At 44.5% G+C, this 21,408-nt stretch overlaps 1 protein-coding gene across 2 annotated transcripts; it reads right to left on the bottom strand.

The window, feature by feature from the left end:
* Positions 1 to 3,697: 3,697 nt before the first annotated feature.
* Positions 3,698 to 18,618, bottom strand: SNRPD3 (small nuclear ribonucleoprotein D3 polypeptide). 2 transcript variants are annotated; one of them, XM_077461547.1, is made up of 4 exons: positions 18,477 to 18,618; positions 16,390 to 16,537; positions 6,836 to 7,028; positions 3,698 to 3,892 (listed from the first exon to the last, which is right to left on the bottom strand). In XM_077461547.1, exons 2-4 carry the CDS (start codon positions 16,513 to 16,515, stop codon positions 3,831 to 3,833), a joined length of 381 nt encoding a protein of 126 aa, XP_077317673.1. In that variant the 5' UTR covers positions 16,516 to 16,537; positions 18,477 to 18,618; the 3' UTR covers positions 3,698 to 3,830. The 2 variants fall into 2 exon arrangements, with proteins under 2 accessions (XP_077317673.1, XP_077317674.1); XM_077461548.1 differs by having other exon boundaries at positions 18,421 to 18,607.
* Between the last annotated feature and the right edge of the window lie 2,790 nt (positions 18,619 to 21,408).

The following is a 21,408-nucleotide window of genomic DNA, read 5'->3' as shown; positions in this document are numbered from 1 at the left end:
TGATATCTATAACCAGCCCCAAGTACTGTAATCTCCTTGATGGTCTTAAGGAGGATCTTCCTAGGTTGAGTATCCAACCCAGAGATTTCAGGTAGTCACAGCTGTGATCAGACTCTGGTTTAGACCCAAGACTGAATGATCTATTAAAAGTAGATCTTCTAAATAGGCTAGTTATGGCTTGAACCCTTAATCTGGCTAAAGGAGGTGCCAGAATCTTTCAGAACACCCGTGGTGCTGTGGCTAAACCGAATGGCAGGGCCACAACTGAAATTATAATTTTATGTTTCAAAACACAGAAATTTCTGGTGAGTGGGAAAATTTGGCACATGGGAGATATGCATTTTTGATATTGATTAAAGCCAAAAAAACTCCCCTCCTTGCAAGATGGACACAACCAATCGGATTATGAAAGGATCGGATGTTTAAGTGCCGATTCAGATCTGAAAGATCTAGAATGGGTCTTACCTCTCCGTTTGGTTCTGGAACCGTAAAAGGTTTGAGCCACACCCTGTGTCCTATTCCACTAATGCCACGTACACACAATCAGACTATCCGGTGGACAAACCACGGTAAAGTCCGCCGGACTGTCCAAACGAGTGGACCTGCCCACAAACTGGACTTTTCCGCCGTACTTTTGAGATGAACAGACTTGCCCACACACGGAGGAAAGTCGGTTCATTTTGAGCGCGGCTCCAGGTAGCCGGGACTAGCGAAGGAAGTCAATGTCGGCGCCGAGATTGACACCTCGCTAGCCCCGTCACTTGGTATGGACTTAAAGGGGAAGCCCTATGCCAAAAAACCGGCGTGGGGGTCCCCCCCAGGTCCATATCAGACCCTTATCCGAGCACACAACCCGGCCAGTCAGGAAAGGGGGTGGGAGCGAGCACGCCCCCCAGCCATACCAGGCCGCATGCCTTTAACATGAGGGGGTGCTTTGGGGAAAGGAGGGCCGCACAGCCACCCCACCCCCAAAGCACCTTGTCCCCATGTTGATGAGGACAAGGGCCTCTTCCTGACAACCCTTGCCATTGGTTGTAGGGGTCTGCGGGCGGGGGGCTTATCTGAATCCAGGAGCCCCTTTAATAAGGGGGCCCGGATACCAGCACCCCACCCTATGTGAATGAGTATGGGGTACAATGTACCCCTACCCATTCACCTGTGAAAAAAAAAAATGTAAATAAAACACACAAGGGTTAAAAATAGTTTATTGCACAGTTCCGGGGGTCTTCTCGCCGGATTCCTCCGCTATCTTCTGCTAGCTCTTTTACTAGCGGAGGAGCACGGCTTTCTTCTTCTTCTGACTTCGGGGGTCTTGCCCCCCTCTTCGGTTCTTCTTACCGGGCCTCCGCGTCTTCTTCCAGCTTTTACAAGCGGTGGCCCGGTCTTCTATCACCGCCTTCTCTTCTTGAGATGTTGCCTCGTCGCTGGCCGCAATGACAGGGCCCCGGCCTGTGGCGACTTATATAGGGACATCGCCGGGTGATGCCCCCGCCCATTATATCACAGGCCCAGCACCCACCCGACGATGTCCCTATATAAGTCACCGCACGCCGAGTTCCTGTCATTGCGACCAGAGACTAGGCAACATCCCAAGAAGAGAAGAACAGAAGGTGGCGGCGATAGAAGACCGGGCCACCGCTTGTCCCGGATTCCGATAAGGGCCCCACCCATAGACCCCGACAACCAACGGCCAGGGTTGTCGGGAAGAGGCCCTTGTCCTCATGAACATGGGGACAAGGTGCTTTGGGGTGGGGGCCCCCCTTCCCCAAAGCACCCACCATGTTGAGGGCACGCTACCTGGTACAGCTCGGGCGGGGTTGGGTCGTCCCCGGCCCCTTTCCTGACCGGCCGGGTTAGGTGCTCGGATAAGGGTGTGATGTGGACCTGGGGGGGGGGGGGACCCCCACGCCGTTTGTTTTTTTCGACGTAGGGCTTCCCCTTTAAGTCCATACCAGGTGACAGGGCAAGCGATGTGTCAATCTCACCACCAGAGACGGCGACATTGACTTCCTTCGCTAGTCCCGGTTACCTGGAGGCACGCTCAAAATGAACAGACTTTTCTCTGTGCGGGAAAAGTCCATTCATTTCAAAAGTACGGCGGACTAGCGCACACACGGCCGTATTGTCTGCCGGACCGCGAGTCTGGCGGACAAATTTTGATGCAAAACTATTCTAAGTCCACCGGACTTTTGGGTTAAAAGAAAGTCCACCGGAGACCACACGAGTCCGCCAGTCTTTTCCGCCGGATTGTTTGATCGTGTGTACGCGGCATTAGGGAACCATCTTTATCTTGCGCAAAAAGCAAAGCTTCAGCAGGAATAAAAAAATAAATAAAAACACCCCACACGGACCGTTGGGCCTGCAGGGTTCCTAGGTCCTTCACTAGGCAGGGAAAAAAAAGGACACCTGAAGCTGCAATGCAGGCTGTGGGGTTGTAACCTAAGGGACTGCCCACTGGGCGGAAGTAGAAAGTTCTAGTTTTATTATTACATGTTATGCCTAGTCCTCTCCTGAAGGTGGCGTAACACAATGGTCTAAGAGAGGAGCTGTGTCAGTCAGTGAACGTAAGAGAAAACCAATTTTGGGGGCACAGGAAGAGAAACAGACCCCCCTTCTTACCGGAGGATCTGTTGTGGCCGGAGAAGAGGAGAAAATGACAGGCTTCTGTGCCGTTTCCAGCGTCAGGTTGGGGAGTGCTCAATACAGCCCCCCAGTGGCGACACATAGGCATGACAACATTATACATAGAAGGAGAAATTCCTGAGAAAATCTCCCTTACCTTTTCCTTGCAGCAGGGTTTTATCAGAAATAAAGACCCAATCTTCACGGTGGGCTCTAAGACCTTTTAGGAAACCTTCAGGAACCTCAGATTACCCACAATCCTGGACCTGCAATAGCACCCTGCCAGTAAAAAAAAAAAAAAATGTATGGCCTTACTACCAAAAAGTACTGGATCCCAGCTCTCTAAAGAGAAACTTTTGCAAACAAAACCTTGTTTCTTCAGACACGAGGCCCGGGTACCATTCATTTAGCCCATAAAAAGACATCAGAACGATCCAGTCAGCATGGCTAGCCCCAGCAAGGATTGCTTCCAGTGGAGCTCAGCACAGCTTTACTCATGACCAACAGCTTAGAAACTGGCGAAAAAACTGAGGACTCACAGTAGTGGGAGGGGTTATATAGGGAGTACACTTGTCTTAGGTGATGGACATTGGCACACCCCATCAGTGGCCCTATAACCCACATAGTAACTACTATGGCTCTGTGTCCCCTGATGTAAGAAAATAAAATAATTTTATTTGGGTACAGTGTTGTATGACCGTGCATTTGTCAAAGTGCATCAGCGCTGAAAATTGGCCTGGACAGGAGGGGGGTTAAAGTGCCCAATAAGCAAGTGGTTAAGTGGCAGCACAAACAGGATTTGTTCATTAGCGCAGTGCACACACATTTACACCGCATGCTTTTTTTTTTTGGGTTTATGCAAAAGGAACTGAAGTCAGGCAAACTGCATTTTCAAGAGCCTGAGAGCAATTATCAGCTTGAGAATATGCCAGTGCTTCAGATTGGGATAGTAAAGACTGTTTCATATAGAATTATCAATTCCTTGAAGAGTGCCTTTTATCAAGCATAGCTGTCACTTTGTGCTCACCTTGTAAAGCTTTGCCTCAAAAAATAAATAAATAAAGGGAACAGTTGGTCACAATTAGAAACAGGTTTATTAAACAAATTAAAAATAAAAAACCAAAAGCGGACATTTGAGCAGTTACATAACCTGGAACAAAATAAAAAAAAAAAAAAAAAAAAAAAAGATTTATACAAAAACAAAACAGTTATCGCCGTTTTTGAAAGATATTTCCTCGTCCCATTCCACGTCCCCTTCCTCTTGCAGCCACTGAAAAATGTAAAACACCAACAATCAATGTATGAAAATGGCAACATCTAATTAAAGTGACCCTGATGTTGAAAAGTTAACAGGAAAATATGAAGGTGTATGCATAATGGGATCTATGATATATGCATAGTGTGCTCAGGGACACAAAAGAAAGTGCGTAAGCATTGATATTAAACAGTTATATTTTTGACTCTGCCGTAGAGATTCTTTGATGTAAAATTGCAAGCAACCCATCAATTTATAACCAGCGATTGATGCAAAAACACAATATGCTCCAGTAGTTGGGCCTGCCAGCTAGCAGAGTTTAGTTTAAAAATTTGCTTCTAAACCAAAGGCACCAATTCCATTTTTACTTCGGATTTTCCCCAGAATCCTCTTATGTTACTGCCTTTTCTGCCTGACACAAAAGTGTGCAAATACCTAGTGATCTTTTGCAAAAAAAAAAAACCCACAATCACACACAAAACCTATAGCCTACCCAACAGTTACATTACAGTGCCTTGCGAAAGTATTCGGCCCCCTTGAACTTTTCAACCTTTTGCCACATTTCAGGCTTCAAAACAAAGATATAAAATTTTTATTTTTTTGTGAAGAATCACCAACAAGTGGGACACAATTGTGAAGTGGAACGAAATCTATTGGATATTTTAAACTTTTTTTAGCAAATAAAAAACAGAAAAGAGGTGCGTGCAAAATTATTCAGCCCCTTTACTTTCAGTGCAGCAAACTCACTACAGAAGTTCAGCGAGGATCTCTGAATGATCCAATGTTGTCCTAAATGACTGATGGTGATAAATAGAATCCACCTGTGTGTAATCAAGTCTCTGTATAAATGCACCTGCTCTGTGATAGTCTCAGGGTTCTGTTGAAAGCGCAGAGAGCATCATGAAGACCAAGGAACACACCAGGCAGGTCCGTAATACTGTTGTGGAGAAGTTTAAAGCCGAATTTGGATATAAAAAGATTTCCCAAGCTTTAAACATTCCAAGGAGCACTGTGCAAGCGATCATTTTGAAATGGGAGTATCAGACCACTGCAAATCTACCAAGATCTGGCCGTCCCTCTAAACTTTCAGCTCAGACAAGGAGAAGACTGATCAGAGATGCAGCCAAGAGGCCCATGATCACTCTGGATGAACTGCAGAGAACTACAGCTGAGGTGGGAGAGTCTGTCCATAGGACAACAATCAGTCGTACACTGCACAAATCTGGAAGAGTGGCAAGAAGAAAGCCATTTCTCAAAGATATCCATAAAAAGTCTCGTCTAAAGTTTGCCACAAGCCACCTGGGAGACACACCAAACATGTGGAAGAAGGTGCTCTGGTCAGATGAAACCAAAATTGAACTTTTTGCCCACAATGCAAAACTATATGTTTGGTGTAAAAGCAACACAGCTCATCACCCTCAACACACCATCCCCACTGTCAAACATGGTGGTGGCAGCATCATGGTTTGGGCCTGCTTTTCTTCAGCAGGGACAGGGAAGATGGTTAAAATTGAGGGGAAGATGGATGCAGCCAAATACAGGACCATTCTGGATGAAAACCTGTTGGAGTCTGCAAAAGACCTGAAACTGGGACGGAGATTTATCTTCCAACAAGACAATGATCCCAAACATACAGCAAAATCTACAAAGGAATGGTTCACAAATAAACGTATCCAGGTGTTAGAATGGCCAAGTCAAAGTCCAGACCTGAAACCAATCGAGAATCTGTGGAGAGAGCTGAAAACTGCTGTTCACAAACGCTCTCCATCCAACCTCACTGAGCTCGAGCTGTTTTGCAAGGAAGAATGGGCAAGAATTTCAGTCTCTCAATGTGCAAAACTGATAGAGACATACCCCAAGCGACTTGCAGCTGTAATCGCAGCAAAAGGTGGCGCTACAAAGTATTAACGCAAGGGGGCCGAATAATTTTGCACGCCCCACTTTTCATTTTTTTTATTAGTTAAAAAAAAAGTTTCAAAAATCCAATATATTTCGTTCCACTTCACAATCGTGTCCCACTTGTTGGTGATTCTTCACAAAAAATAAAAAATGTATATCTTTATGTTTGAAGCCTGAAATGTGGCAAAAGGTTGAAAAGTTCAAGGGGGCCGAATACTTTCGCAAGGCACTGTATTTACACCAGGGGTGCTCAAACCAGGTAAGAATATGCCCATGCTCTGAGATGGTGGGTCAGCAAGCCCAGATGGCAGTCAGCAGGTTGCCGACCCGGAGTCGGCCGCAGAGGAAGTAGGTGGCTTCATTAGCTGATGCTTCCTCTGCAGCGCCAGCTCATGTCCAAGGCAGAATAATACAAAGTGCACTTTGCCTGGGACCTTTCAAGCAGCTTGAAGAGCAATGCCAGCAGAAGCGGAAAGGACAGTGCTTTAACCACTTAGAGACCGCCCACCTTAGATATACTGTGTGGCAGGATGGCTGCGCTGGATCACATACCTAGTACGTGATACTCGCGCTGGGTTAGAGTGTGCGCCCAGGCTGTACTGCAATTTGTTGCAGCACCAACCAATCAGCGGATAGCAGCCGCCGGCACCTGCAGATCGGCTCCAGACATTACTAAAGAAAGGCCTGTGTAGGTAAACACAGGGCTCTCGACAGCAGCAACATGCTGTTTTTTTCTTCCTGCAACGCAGTAACACGTTGGCCACACTTAACCCTTTGATCACCCTAGATGTTAACCTCTTCCCTGCCAGCATCATTAGTACAGTGACCATGTATTTTATTTTTAGCGCTGATCACTTTTTTTTTTTACCAAAAATACATAGCAGATGCTCTCCTCTGACACTATGCCCACGTCAATGTGGGCTTGGCCTTCTCCCCATTTCTGAGGGGGCAAAGTACCTGACGATCTTTCTACAGGAAACGGTCCATTGCTAGGATGCAGATAGCCCTGCTCTTGCTCATTCCATACACATTTTTAATAACGCTGGAGGCTATGCTTACCTTGAGCTTTGAGAATTGCAGCTTTCCCCCTTCCAGCACCTGAACCCTGATTTTTATTCTTCATGCTCTTTAACATGGGGGCATTTTTTAACATGTCTGGAAGTATCAGGAAACGGATTTTACTTCCTCTAATGTAGACCTGTTCAAGCTGTGCAACTCTGCCGTCCCTGTAGGTTACAGTGATGTTTGACATCTGAAACAAAGCATTTGGTAAGTTATGGTTAATGTGATTGAGACAACACAATACTTAAAACAACATCAAAACAATATCCTTATTCTCCAAAGAATACTCCATATACATCCACTAATAGCACTGCAATATTTTTCATTACATTTTTTTTTACTGTCTGCCTCCTTGTAAACATCCTCAATGAGCGCTCAACCCTCTCCTGTTCCCTCTCACTTCTGTTTGTTTGGAACAAGCAGTGCATGCAAGTTGCAGTCACGTGTATTGCTCTATGCACACTACAAATCCCATACTGCCAAACATGTGCCCCGTGGGCTGTATTGTATAGAAAGCAGTGTCAGTGGGATGCCAGAGAGCGTTCTTGCGCCAATACTGAATAAGCGTTACCGTAACACAACCAAAAGTAATTGGACAATTGAATCAAAAGCTGTTTTATGGCCAGGTGTGGGCTACTATTTTTTTTTATTTATTCAATTAAAGCAAGTAAAAAGGCCTGGAGTAGAGTCTAATGCCCCGTACACATGGTTGGATTTTCTGAGGGAAAATGTTCGATGGGAGCTCGTCAGAAATTCCAACCGTGTGTAGGCACCAACTGACATTTTCCATAGGAATTTCCAACACAAAATTTGAGCTCTGGCTCTCAAATTTGCCAACAAAATCCATTCTACTATTGAACTTAAAGTTTTTCTCAGCTTGTTGTAAGTGTTGCATGTCACCACATTCTTGACATTTGGAATTTCCGACAAGATGTGTGTGACCATGTGTATGCAAGATAAGTTTGAACCAACATCCGTCTGAAAAAAATAAATAAAAATCCATGGATTTTGTTGGAATGTAAGGCTTCAAAAACTAAACAAATCCACCATAGAGATAGCAGTAACATTTAGGAGTGGCCAAATCAACAGTTTGGTACATTCTAAAAGGAAAGAACGCACCGGTGAGCTCAGCAACATAAAAAGGCCTGGACGTTCACGGAAGACAACAGTGGTGGATGATCACAGGATCATTTCTATGGTAAAGAAAAACCCATTCACAACATCCAGACAAGCAAAGACACTCTCCAGGAGGTGGGGGTATTATTGTCAAAGTCTACAATCAAGAGAAGACTTCACGAGAGCAAATACAGAGGGTTCAACAGGACGAGGAGGCTTGGAACATGATCCAAAGCACACGTCATCTGTAAAACATGGTGAAGGCAGTGCAATGCCATGGGCATACATGGCTTCCAGTGGCACTGGGTCACTGGTGTTTATTGATGATGTAACAGAAGCAGCCAGATAAATTCTGCAGTGTTTAGAGATATACTGTCAGCCCAGATTCAGGCAAATGCAAAGTTAATTGGATGGCTCTTCACAGTACAGATGGACAATGATCCAAAACACACTGCAAAAGCAACCCAGGAGCTTTTGAAGGAAAAGTGGCATATTCTGCAATGGCCAAGTCAATCACCTGATCACAACCCAATTTCACTTGCTGAAAGCAAAACTAAAAAGGCAGAAAGACCCACAAAACAACTGAAGACAGCTGCAGTTAGAGCCTGGCAAAGCATCAGAAAGGAGGAAACCCAGTTTTCGGTAACGTCCATGGGTTTCAGACTTTGGGTAGGCAGTCATTGCCAGTAAAGGATTCTCAGCAAAATATTAAACTTCAAATTTGGATTCTTTTGCTTTAATTTTATTCTGGTGGCATAGAGAGCCAAAAAGTATGAAAACTGTGCCTGTGTCCAAATATATATGGACCTAACTGGACTTTAAATAGAAATTTGAGAAGAGCTGAAGATCGGTGAGAATAAAAACTGTGTTCAAATTTACAATAAATAAATGCGATGCAATTCCTGTCCAAAACGCATGCGATTTCCCCCACCGTGTGTGAGTGTAGAAGGGGAAAAGTGCCATCTAGTAGGCAGTTTTGGAGATGTATAGGCAGTCCCCCACGTTGACATCTCTTCCAGCCCTGTGAAAACCTCCAGAAGCCGTAATTTTCCATCATCGGCGGGACTCCTATGCAGATTTTGCATTTGACCAGATATATGTATTAATGGGAGTTCTAACATTTTTTAATAAACTGCCCACTAGATGGCGCTTTTCCCTTTCTATACACACACACACACACACACACACACACGAGCAGTAAGGAAAATCGCATTCTATTTGGACAGGAATCGCGCCACAATCCTACATTTTTTGCAGTGGGATTTGCACCCATTTATTTTGCATTGACGCAAAGCACACTGCAAAGTATTAGTACTCGGTATCGGTGAGTATTTGACTAAAAGTACTCTTATTTTTTTTTTATCAAGTAAGAGGAAAAAAATAAATAAAAAAATAAAAAAGGAGGGCAACGGTGCAACCCCAATAGTAATAATTTTCTGATATAGGCAGCACAAGCGACAAGAGCTAAGGAAACCCTACTGCAGCCCATGCCCTGGACAGCAGGTGTTTAGAGACCATTTTGGGGGGGGGGGGGTTGTAATTGTACTGGAGCATTTACAGTAATGCCATAAATGCATTAAGGTAAAAAACGCAGAGCCTTTGGTGCTACTTTAAATCCCACAGATGTTCAAACAGAAATCCATTCTGTGTACAGCTCCTCCTCATAATTGGTCCTTTTGTTTGGTTTAGGAGGCAAAATAACTTGATTTGGAAAAGGAGCATCACATGAATATCATATGCAAGCTCGGTTCAGGCACTGGAAGCCAAGAAATATACAATATATTAAAACGAAAGTCAAAAATCTACTCCAAATGCTTTATATTTGCACTAAACACAATGGCATTGCGCCACCTAGTGGTTAACATTCAGTTTGTACTCTCTAAACCAGGGATCCTCAAACTATGGCCCTCCAGCTGTTGCGGAACTACACATCCCATGAGGCATTGTAAAACTCAAAGCAAAATTACCATTTCCTCCATATAAATCAGCTTATTGTGGACTCCACACATCTAAAACAATATTGTAATTAAACACACAACAAAAACTATTTTATACAAGGGTAACAACTGCATACAAGTCCATAATAATCATAAAGAACAGATTTCATTTTTAAAATGGCTTTTTTTTTTACCAACAAACATGGCTGCACTAAGCCAACTCTGTAGCACAATTCATTTTTTCCCCGTTTTTATCAAATTTTACATATATTTTTCACAGCTCACTGAGACTACACTCAGATACTGATAGAGGTTTTACAATCTCATTAGTCCATAGGATCGTATATTTATACACACGTTTAGAGTGTTGCATGGCTCACTGAGGCAGCGAGACCGAGCATAGCTTTAATTTTATATCCCACAATTGCTTAATTTCACCTTGGACACCAAAATCATCCCTCCAATTGTCTCCAGCAATATGGCTGTCGGTAGTTCTTCATTTACTACATGGTCTTTGGGCTGTATAGCCCTTGATCATATGAAGCCACTCTGGGTACCAAAAATATGGCCGCTGGAGATGATTAATTCCTCTCAAAGCCAGCGGTCTCCAATAAAATGGTCTCCAGCCATTTGGTAGCCGCCCCCTTAACATTAAAGGGGAAAATGGCTGTGGCAGGCCACAACCAAATGGTGGTCGCAATACACAATTTCATTTTGGGCTATAAATACACATACGACACCATCAGACCATCACCTCGAGAAAGTCACAGCGCACCGGGGGCAGAGCCTATGACATCATGTATCACCAGGAAGCAACTGGTGTTTTCAGAGCCAAGTACTTGCGGATAGCCCAGTGACTTAAAGAGGAAGTAAACCCCGATGAGTTTACTTCCTCCTGCAAAGGCAAAGCATAATGGACTACTATGCATCACAGACCATGGCACGGAGCTCTGAAGGGACAGCATGGGTATACCGCCCCTTCAGAGCGCATGTGCTGCCGACATCACCAGCTGCATGAAGTGTGAATATCTCCTAAACTGTGAAGGTTTAGAAGATATTCATAGTACCTACAGGTAAGTATTACAGGATCAACTGTAGGTACAAGCCTGCAGAGGGGGTTTACATCCTCTTTAAAGATTAGCTTTTTATACAGTATGTCAGGTTTTTCCTATCCATGTGCAACACGTGTATGACGTATAACGCATAAGGGGAATAAGAGTCCCAGGATCAACAGGGAAGCTACCAACAACTCGAGTCACTCATAAGGGGAAGGTGCACATAGAGCCTTGCAGGGTCTCCCTGGGGAGGTCAGCGCATGGTTTGACTGGTGGAAGGCACTTGATATTTACGTGTGAAGAACACAATACTCACGGAAGTGTGATATTTGGTTCATGACTACTATGACGGAGTGCTCTAGCATGCACACTAATTGAATAATTTGATGCATTATATACATATAAAGGGGGGGGGGGGTTAATTATACTGGTGTAGCTGTGCATAGGAACTAGTCAGCTCCCAGGTCGAGGCTGGGTTCACACTGGAACGACATGACTGTTGTACGACTGGATCAGACTTTGATCACGACAATACCAGGCACTTTGAGTTTGGTATGAATCTTAAGGGGAAAATCTACATCAAATTTAAAAAAAAAAAAAAAAAAAACTAAAAAAAATGTATAGAGTTCCCTCTCCAAGAACCTTCGGTATGGATTTTAAGTGTTACCACCACGCCACCCCCCCCCCCCCCCCAAAAAAAGTGTCAAAAATAAAGAGTACACAGTCTTTTGACAAAGTAATTTATTAAACCAGCTTTGGCATCATTCTCCTTCCGATTTCTTCTACCTCCGGTGAGGTCTTTTTTTCTGCCGGTCCTTTTCGCCCTCTGTTCTTCCCTCAATGCTTGCTCCCGCTGTAATGCTAGGGCCGCGGCGTGCCATTACTTTTATAGCCATGTCTCGAGTTGTGATGTCACAAGGGAGTGGGGCCTCAGGATGTCGTCACCAGATGGCCGCGCCCCATTGCTATATAAGTGATGGCACAAAGCAACCCTAGCATTACAGTGGGAGTGAGCGTCAGAAGATTGGAGGAAGAACAGAGGGAGAATGCAAAGGCTAGAAGACATCAGCGAAAGGAGAACAGGAGGATGAAGAAATCGGAAGAAGAGACGCCGGAGTTGCTTTAACCACTTGTTTACTGGCCACTTAAACCCTCCTCCTGTCCAGACCAATTTTCAGCGCTGATGCAATTTGAATGACAATTGCACGATCGTACAACACTGTACCCAAATGAAATTTTTATCTTTTTTCACACAGGTGGCATTTAATCACAGCTGGGATTTTTATTTTTTGCTAAAACAAAAAAAATAAGAAAAAAATCATAGTTTGTTATAAAATTTTGCAAACAGGTAAGTTTTCTCCTTCATTGATATGCACTGATAGGCACAGATAAGGCGACACTGGTGGGCACCACTGATAGGCAGCACTGGTGTCTACTGCTAGGTGGCAAAGGTGGGCACTGAGCAGCTGTCGGCAGCTCTCCGTGATCAGGACTGCTGTCTCTCTCAAAGTCGCCAATCTTCTTTTTTCCCCTCTCCCCACGCTGTTAACGTGAGGATAAAAAATAAAAAATAGCCGATTGCTGGCTCCGTTTACATCACGTGATCAGCTGTCATTGGCTGACAGCTGATCACGTGGTAAGGGGTCTGGATTAAACCCTTAATCCGATCCAGCAAGTCTCAAACTCGCCAATCACAAAGCGCTCCCCACGCGCGCCCTGCAGAAGGTGCACAGGCCACGGGAGAATGTCAATAGATGTACTCCCGGCAAAGCAGGTCCACGCTGTAGCCATCATTTGGCTATAGCACGGATCCGAACCAGTTAATAAAATTACTTTGTAAAAAAACTGCGTACCGTTTTTATTTTTGACACTTTTTGGGGTGAATGGGTAGGAATACAATGTACCCCATACTCATTAACATAGGGTGAGGGGCCGGGACCTGTGGACCTCCAGATTCCAACCACCTCCCAGAAGAAGAGAAGAGACCCTTGTCCCCATCAACATGGGGACAAGGTGCTTTGAGGTGGGGGGGAGGGGCCCCAGGGGTACTTTAGCCCATTGAATATCATTAAAGTCAAATCCTTGTCCCAACCATCTGACATGGTGATTAGAGCAGCAAAAAGGAATTCATCTCAAACTGGTATTGTTTTGATTGGTCAAAGGACATGTCAGACTATCTTAAAATCAGAGCAAAATCTCATCTTGTTCCTTCAAGTTGGATGGAAGAAAGACCGATGTGGCAGGGCAGTAAGATGACAGTGTCGTACTAGTGCGAACCCGGGTTATTGTCAATGCTTAACCACTTAAGGGCCGCCGCATGGCAATGTACGTCGGCACAATGGCACAGACAGGCACAAGCACGTACATGTACGTGCTTGCCTTCCAGCGGGTGGGGGGTCCGATCGGACCCCCTCCCGCTGGATGCGGCGGTCCGTTTCACTTCAGGAGCGATCCGGGATGAGGGGATGGCCGTTGGTTTCTGGCAATCCCCTCTCAATCGCTCCTGGCGAATGAGAAGCTTCCCCCGCTGTGTATTGTAAACACAGGCAGGGAGGAAGTGATGTCATTCTCCTTGCAGTCCGGTCAAAAAGACCACCCCGAGGAGAACACAGAAAGTAAGTGCACCAAACACTACACTGACATGTAGGTACACATAGGCACACAAATCCCCCCCCCCCCCCCTCCCAGTCACAGTGTCACTGATTGCAGTGATCATTTATTTACTGATCACTGCATTTAGTGTCAGTTGTGACAGTAAAAACTGTCAGGGCAGTTAGTGTTAGGTCCAGGGTAGCCCCCTACACCCCCCCCCATAAAGGTTTAACCCCGATTGCCCCTAGAGTTAACCCTTTCACCCCCTTTTGCCAGTATCACTAAGCAATCGTTTTTCTGATCTCTGCATTAGTGTCACTGGTGCCGCTAGGTAGCTAGTTATTTTTTTTAAGGTTCACCGCCAGGTTTTTATAGCGCTAGGTACCCCCATATACTACCCAATAATGGTTTTAACCCCGATTGCCCCTAGTTAACCCTTTCACCAGCGATCACCGTATAAGTGCCACTGGTGACGCTGGTTAGCCAGTTAGTTATTTAGGTTCCCCGTCAGGATTTTTATATAGCGCCAGGGACCCCCGTATACTACCTAATAAAGATTTTAACCCCCCGATTGCCCCTAGTTAACCCTTTCACCAGTGATCACCGTATAAGTGTTTACGGGTGACTCTGGTTAGTTAGCTTTTTATAGCATCAGGGCACCCACCATTTATTACCCAATAAAGGTTTAACCCCCTGATCAACCGGTGGGTGTTATCAACTAGGTTTTAGGGTCAGGGTCTGCATCGCCCCAGGCAGCGCTAGGTTAGTGCCAGTACCGCTAACACCCACAAGCAAAGCATAAACCTCCCGTAGTGGTATAGAATATGAACAGATCAATATCTGATCAGATCTATACTAGCGTCCCCAGCAGTTTAGGGTTCCAAAAAAACGCATTGTTAGCGGGATCAGCCCGGATACCTGCTGGCACCTGCGTTTTGCCCCTCCGCCCAGCCCACCCAAGTGCAGTATCGATCGATCACTGTCACTTACAAAACACTAAACACATAACTGCAGCATTCGCAGAGTCAGGCCTGATCCCTGTGATCGCTAACAGTTTTTTTTGGTAGCGTTTTATATTTAAATCCTGAAGGCAGTGCTTGGTTTTCAGGGTCCCGTACGTGGTTAGGCACCCAAAAAGTCCCCCACATGTGGTATTCCCGTACTCGGGAGAAGCAGCAGAATTTATTTTGGGGTGTAATTTCACTTATGCCCATAGCATGTGTGAGCAATATATCATTTAGTGACAACTTTGTGCAAAAAAAAAAAAAAAAAAAAGTAATATTCCTGCAACTTGTGGCAAAATATAAAAATATTTCATGGACTCAACATGCCTCTCAGTAAATAGCTTGGGGTGTCTACTTTCCAAAATGGGGTCATTGGGGGGGGGGGGGGGGGGTTGTGCTATTTTGGCATTTTATGGCCTTCGAAACTGATAGGTAGTGAGGGGTGAAATCAAAAATTTGCACCCTTAGAAATCCTGAAGGCAGTGATTGGTTTTCGGGGTCTCGTACGCGGCGAGACTCCCAAACAGTCCCACATATGTGGTATCCCCGTACTCGGGAGAAGCAGCAGAATATATTTTGGGGTGCAATTCCACATATAACTATGGCATGTGTGAGCAATATATCATTTAGTGACAACTTTTTGTAAACTTTTTTTGTGTCATTATTCAATCACTTGGGACAAAAAAAAAAATTCAATGGGTTCATCAACATGCCCCTCAGCAATTTCCTTGGGGTGTCTACTTTCCAAAATGGGGTCATTTGGGGGGGGGGGGGGGTTTGTACTGCCCTGCCATTTTAGCACCTCAAGAAATGAGATAGGCAGTCATAAATTAAAAGCTGTGTAAATTCCAGAAAATGTACTCTAGTTTGTAGACGCTATAACTTTTGCGCAAACCAATAAATATATACGCTTATTGACTTTTTCAGTCTTTTTCCATTTATATCGCAAAAAATAAAAAATCGCAGAGGCAATCAAATACCACCAAAAGAAAGCTCTATTTGTGGGAAGAAAAGGACGCAAATTTCGTTTGGGTACAACATTGCATGACCGCGCAATTACCAGTTAAAGCAGTGCGAAATTGTAAAAAGACCTCTGGTCCTTAGGCTGACAATTGGTCCGGGGCTGAAGTGGTTAATCGAACAAGCTAAAGTTAAAAGCGGATTGGTTACCATGCATAGCTACAGCAGGGGGTAGGGAACAGCATAAACTTATCACATGGCTGCTGTTGCTGCAAAACATCTCACCTCAGTTTTTATTGGTACACCCAATATTGTGTAATTTGCATAGCAAGAGGCATGTTCCCCACCCTCCCTGTAACAAAGCCTGGACCTGCTGATAGGTAAGGACTTGTATTGTTGGATGGGAAAACACCTAAACAATGCTGCAAAAAGTGAAGAAACTGCAGGAGGTTCCCAAAAAGAAGTTCTTCAATAAATATGAAGAAGGGCAAAGTGCACATGGATCTAACCCATGAAAACAAAATAATTTACCGTAGATGGCTGCCAGCAGACAAGTGCAAGATGAATACTGAAGGACTGCAGTAGTTTACTATATGCTCCACATAGTGGGATATTTATGCAGCAAATTACCAAGAAATACAGATGCAAATCAGATTACCCGTCAGCAGTTTGAGTGTTCATGACCACTGAGCCTAATTCTGGGCAGCAAACTGATTTACCACTGGGTAAGGAGAAATGTTAATTCATGACGCTTGAGTTTAGCATTGCTTGGTCATGCAACATATTTGATAAACGACCCCCCCCCCCCCCCCCCCCCGCATTATGGATAACAACCAATAGAAGCTATATAACTGAGATTCTCCTCCTACACATGATATAGTATTCACCTGGCAGTTCATGTTATCCTCCGCCTCAATGAGCTTCCCCCTGTACACCTCGCCTGTATTCGTTTCACAGGTCACAATATGCCCTTCTGCTTCATGGAGAACCTTGATGGGAACACCGATAGACATCTTGGCTATAGAGGCTTAAAATCTAAGACACAAAGAAAAGTTAATGAGATACTTAAACCATTTTCTAATGCCCCCAACCCTACAATATGAAACCAACCATCTCATAACTACACCCAAGTATTGCCATGTGCAGTACACAAAAGCTCTCCTAAAGGCTATAGGATTTTTGTACTATCAGGCTACAAAAACAGCAGCAAAACAATATAGTGTAGCACCAGTAGCTAAGATCGTTATTCTCCACATGGAGACTTAGTCCCCTTTCACACTGATTCAGTATAAAATTGCTGCAAATTCTGTGGGGATTCTGCACCACATCCAAATAGCACCTCATTCATGGGAACCACTATGGATGTGTATGAAAAAAAAAAAAAAAAAAAAAAAAAAAAAAAAAAAAAACGGTTTACAAAACAGTGCAGCAAAAAATAAATGCACGTTTTTGGTGCAGATTCGTTTTTTCCTGCACGCTTTTTGGTGCAGATTCAGTACGATTTGAGCCACACATAATAACGGCTCATATCTCACTGCTGAAGAATCGCATGTGCTTTGAACAGGAATGCAGTGCAGTTTATTAAAACTTGCATGAGTTTCCTGTAGTATGAATTGCCACTTCTAAACAGGAAATATGCCCATGCCTTAAACTATCCATAGGTGGTGTGATTTTATTGCAACAACGGTTAGCAAGAAAGAATATTGCTCGATTCCCCCATCACCACAACAGTCAGCATTAATGAGGGAATCCCTTCCTGCAACGCTATTATGTTCTCCTGGCAGGGGGAGCTGTCCATGCTGGGAGAGCACAGTAATTATTGATGGCAAATATATTATAATTAATCGATGGAAATCTCATGAAAGATCCAACAGGCAGGTTGAACCCAAGTTGATCGATCAGCTTGGGTCCAATCAGCCAGCCCATACATAGTTTGAACCTAGGCCGGTCCCTGGCCAGCTTAACAAAAATTCTACACAACAGGAACAGTCAAATCTGAGAGCAAACATGTTTCTTTGCATTATGCCAGTAACTCATTTGCTAGAAATAAATGGAGCAGATACAGGAAAGGAGCCCAAGGCAGTAAACATGTCCCTATTTACCATCAAACCAGACAATATTCATAGACCTCCCCTGCTGCCCTATCCCAATGGTAGGCAACCCAGGGCCCTCCAGCTGTTGTACAACTACATTTCCCATGAGGCATTGCAAGGCTGGAAGTTACAATTACTCCCAGTGGCATGATGGGACTTGTAGTTCTGAAACAGCAGCAGGGCCCCAGGTTACCTAGCCTGTATGAAGAAAGAATCAGCCAGGGTGGATTTTCTCAGCTGATCACTATAGCATTCCCTGTCACAGGTTTCCCTCTGGAAAGGCACAAACATTCAATGGCTGGACTGTGGATGTACATCCATCTGTAGACACATGCCGATCACCACCCACACACTATACAATATAATTATACGATCAACTTTGGAATTACCAACAACTATGTAATGTTTGGTTGCGATAGAAATCTATAGGATTGTATGGGTTTGTCCTCACAGGCTTGATTTACACTGGTGTAATTCAGGAGCACACGTTACCTTGCGTTGCAGTAGGGCTGCCTATTTGAATGGGCTACTTACTGCAATTAAACAACAAAGTGTGTAACCTAGCCAAAACGTTTTTGGCAAACTTAAATCAGATTGTATAATTAGACTGTGGGCACCCTTGGGCAGAGCAACAAAAGACCTGCACCCACCGGTCCCATGATTTCAGCCCAATCCTAGAAGTACGTGGAACCCACCAAAACACAGGCCGGCCTGCTTCCTATTACCCCAACCCATTCATAGCGGGATGTTCCGCTACCCCTTTGTGTCTTCAGACATTTGGGAGCTCCAGCAGCTCTGAACCCCCCCAGGAGCGAACATACACACCCTACTTGCGGGGTCCCCGGTACCCAACACCGGCTACCAACCGTCCCAATACTCACTTCCTCGCGTGGCTTCTGTTCTACGATCTAATGGCGTCCCGCCTGCCCCACAATGCACCGCGAACAGGAAACAGAATGCCGCCAACCACTCTGATTTCCTTGTTTGTCCTAATAGGCGCCGATAGAAACAATAGCAGAAATTGAAGGTTCCGCCCCATCAATAGTTCCGCCTTTGTTAGAGGAAAGGGGGTGGGGGGAATTGTTACCTGCCAAGGTGGAGCTATTGGACAATGTACAGAGCGTTTCATGTTCTCAGATATTATATTATCAGAGGGAGAATAATAATATTTGTTTCTGCTGTAATTGAAGACCAGACATTTTCTGCCACTTTTTGTTTCCATGTGAATTATTTTTTTGCTAGAGAATAATTGAAACCCCCAAACATTATATATTATTTATATTATTATTATTATATTATTTATATTATTATATTAAAGTGGAGTTGCCCCCCAAAAAATAAAACCACTTAAAAATCTTAAAAAAAATCAAAAAAAAATAATTGGCAAAAAAAAAAAATTTTTACTCACCTCTAAATACCGGTTGCTAGGGGGTCCCTCGTAGTCTGCCTTCTTCATTGCCCGGGCTGGTGACATCACTTCCCCTCGCGCCGCACATTCACCTGGGACCTGTCACGTGTCCCAGGTGACTGTACGGCGTATCACGGCGCCCTGCGCCGCTCGCGCATGCGCAGTGGGTGCCCGGCTGTGAAGCCACAGCCGGGTGCCCACAGTATGCATGACGGCGCCGCGAGCGGAGCGGGGAGCGAGGGGGGGGCTTCGTTCCCCCGCATCGCTGGAACCCGGGACAGGTAAGTGTCCGATTATTAAAAGCCAGCAGCTGCAGTATTTGTAGCTGCTGACTTTTAATTTTTTTTTTTTAGGGGGTACCCCACTTTAAAGAGGAAGTAAACCCTGATGGGTTTACTTCCTCTTTTTTTCCCTGCAAAGGTAAAGCATAATGGACTACTATGCATCGCATAGTAGCTCATTATGTGTCACTTACCTGACACAGGAGCCAGCGAAGTCGCCGCTGTCCCCTGTAGTCCGCCGCATCCATGTTGCTTGTGGCGTCTCGCAGCTCCGACGAATCACAGCGGCGCAACCGCGATGACGTCACTCCCGCGCATGCGCACGGGAGTTGCGTCTCGCAGCTCCGCCGCTGCCATACGGCGAAGCCGCGATGACATCACTAACGCGCATGCGCACGGGAGTCGACAAATTTGGCAAATACATTCTTGGATTTGCCGCATTTAGTGCGCCTGCGCGCCGCTGTCTACGGCGCATGCGCCGTAGACAGCGGTGCCCATTTTCGGGCAAATATCTCCTAAACCATATAGGTTTAGGAGATATTGCTTGGACCTACAGGTAAGCCTTAATCTAGGCTTACCTATAGGTCCAAGTTGTTTGGAAGGGTTTACTTCCTCTTTAAAGCAGAGGCCCTAGAGAATTAATAGTGGGTTTTGCAATTTTATTATGTCACACAGTATTTGCTCAAACACAATTCTTGGGAAAATAAAACACTTTTTAAAATTTTAATGCAAGAAACAATACATAACACATTTTTTTGTAAAATATAAAAGATGATGTCACACTAAATAAATAGGTAAATAGATACCAAATATGTCACGCTTTAAAATTTTGCACGCCCATGCATTGGTGACAAACAACGTAAATTTTACTATTTATAGGCGATGTTTTAAAAGCAAGGATACCAATCCTGGGACTTCTATAGGGGATATATGTTGAACACCATGCTGTGCAAAAATGCAATAATACAGCATTGTGTTCAACATATATCCCCTATAGCAGTCTCAGGATTGGTATCCTTGCTTTTTCCGTTGTAGATTGTGTAATAGGAAGTTGACCAGAGCGCGCCATTATATATAATTAATTTTTTTGGTGACAGAACACTGACATGGTTGCAGCCTAGTCATTTGGGTGTTTCCTATCCATGTATGGTAATCCTACATATTTATTAATATCAGCGCAAAGGTTTTCCTTTATTAAGATGTTTTAAAAGCCTTTACAGGTTACCACTTTCGATTTACAGAGGGGGTCTATTGCTAGAATTACTGCCCATGATCTGACCTCTGCCAGGTTAGCCCCTGCCCTATCAAAATTAAAAAAAAAATCTTATGCAGTTTGTTAGATCTTTGTTCGATCAGGTTAGATCAACCGTTGTTTGCGTTAGATCACACACAGAAGAAGCAATATTAACAGTTATTTGCAGGGGGGGGGGGGGCTAACCCGTCATCAGCCAGCCCTTATCAAATTTTCTGGGCAAAAATCATTCAAGCTGATAGACATTCATTAGATCTGGTAAGATCAAGTGGTTTTAAAGTTAGATCTCGCATAATTAGAGACTTATTAAGTGATGAGGGGGGGTTAGCCCCCCTTATCAAATTTTCTGGCCAAAAATCATTCAGGCTAATAGTTATTCGTTAGATATGGTAAGATCAAGTGGTTTTAACATTAGATCTCACATCATTTCAGAGATATTCCACATCAAAATAGAGATATTAGGTGGTACATATGGATGAGTTAGTCCCCCCACATGCAATTTTCTGGCCAAAAGCCATTCAGGCTTATAGATATTCGTTAGATCCGGTAAGATCAAGTGGTTTTAACGTTAGATCTCACATAATTTCAGAGATATTCCACATCAAAATAGAGATATCAGGTGGTACGCAAGGACGGTTGGCCCCCCTTTATCTACAGTAGCTGGCTTAAAACCAATGACATGAAAAGACAGCAGCAAAAGTCTGAACCCTTGCAGAGGGCCCCCCCCCCCCCCCCCCCGTTGTTGCCTCCAAGCAACCCAGTGTCCCGTTTCCTTTGACACATGCTGCAATGCACACCAGACTCCCAGAACTTAGCGCAGACTTAAGCCCGATCAGAATCTCCGCAGAGAGGAGCGCGGATACAAATCACCA

The sequence above is a fragment of the Lithobates pipiens genome, unplaced genomic scaffold (genome assembly GCF_037356315.1).
Source record: "Lithobates pipiens isolate NorthernLeopardFrog02 unplaced genomic scaffold, aLitPip1_a1.2 Scaffold_3, whole genome shotgun sequence".
In the NCBI taxonomy this organism is placed as follows: domain Eukaryota; kingdom Metazoa; phylum Chordata; class Amphibia; order Anura; family Ranidae; genus Lithobates; species Lithobates pipiens.
Note: the sequence above shows the minus strand (reverse complement) of the source record. Positions and strands in the feature narration are given on the sequence as shown.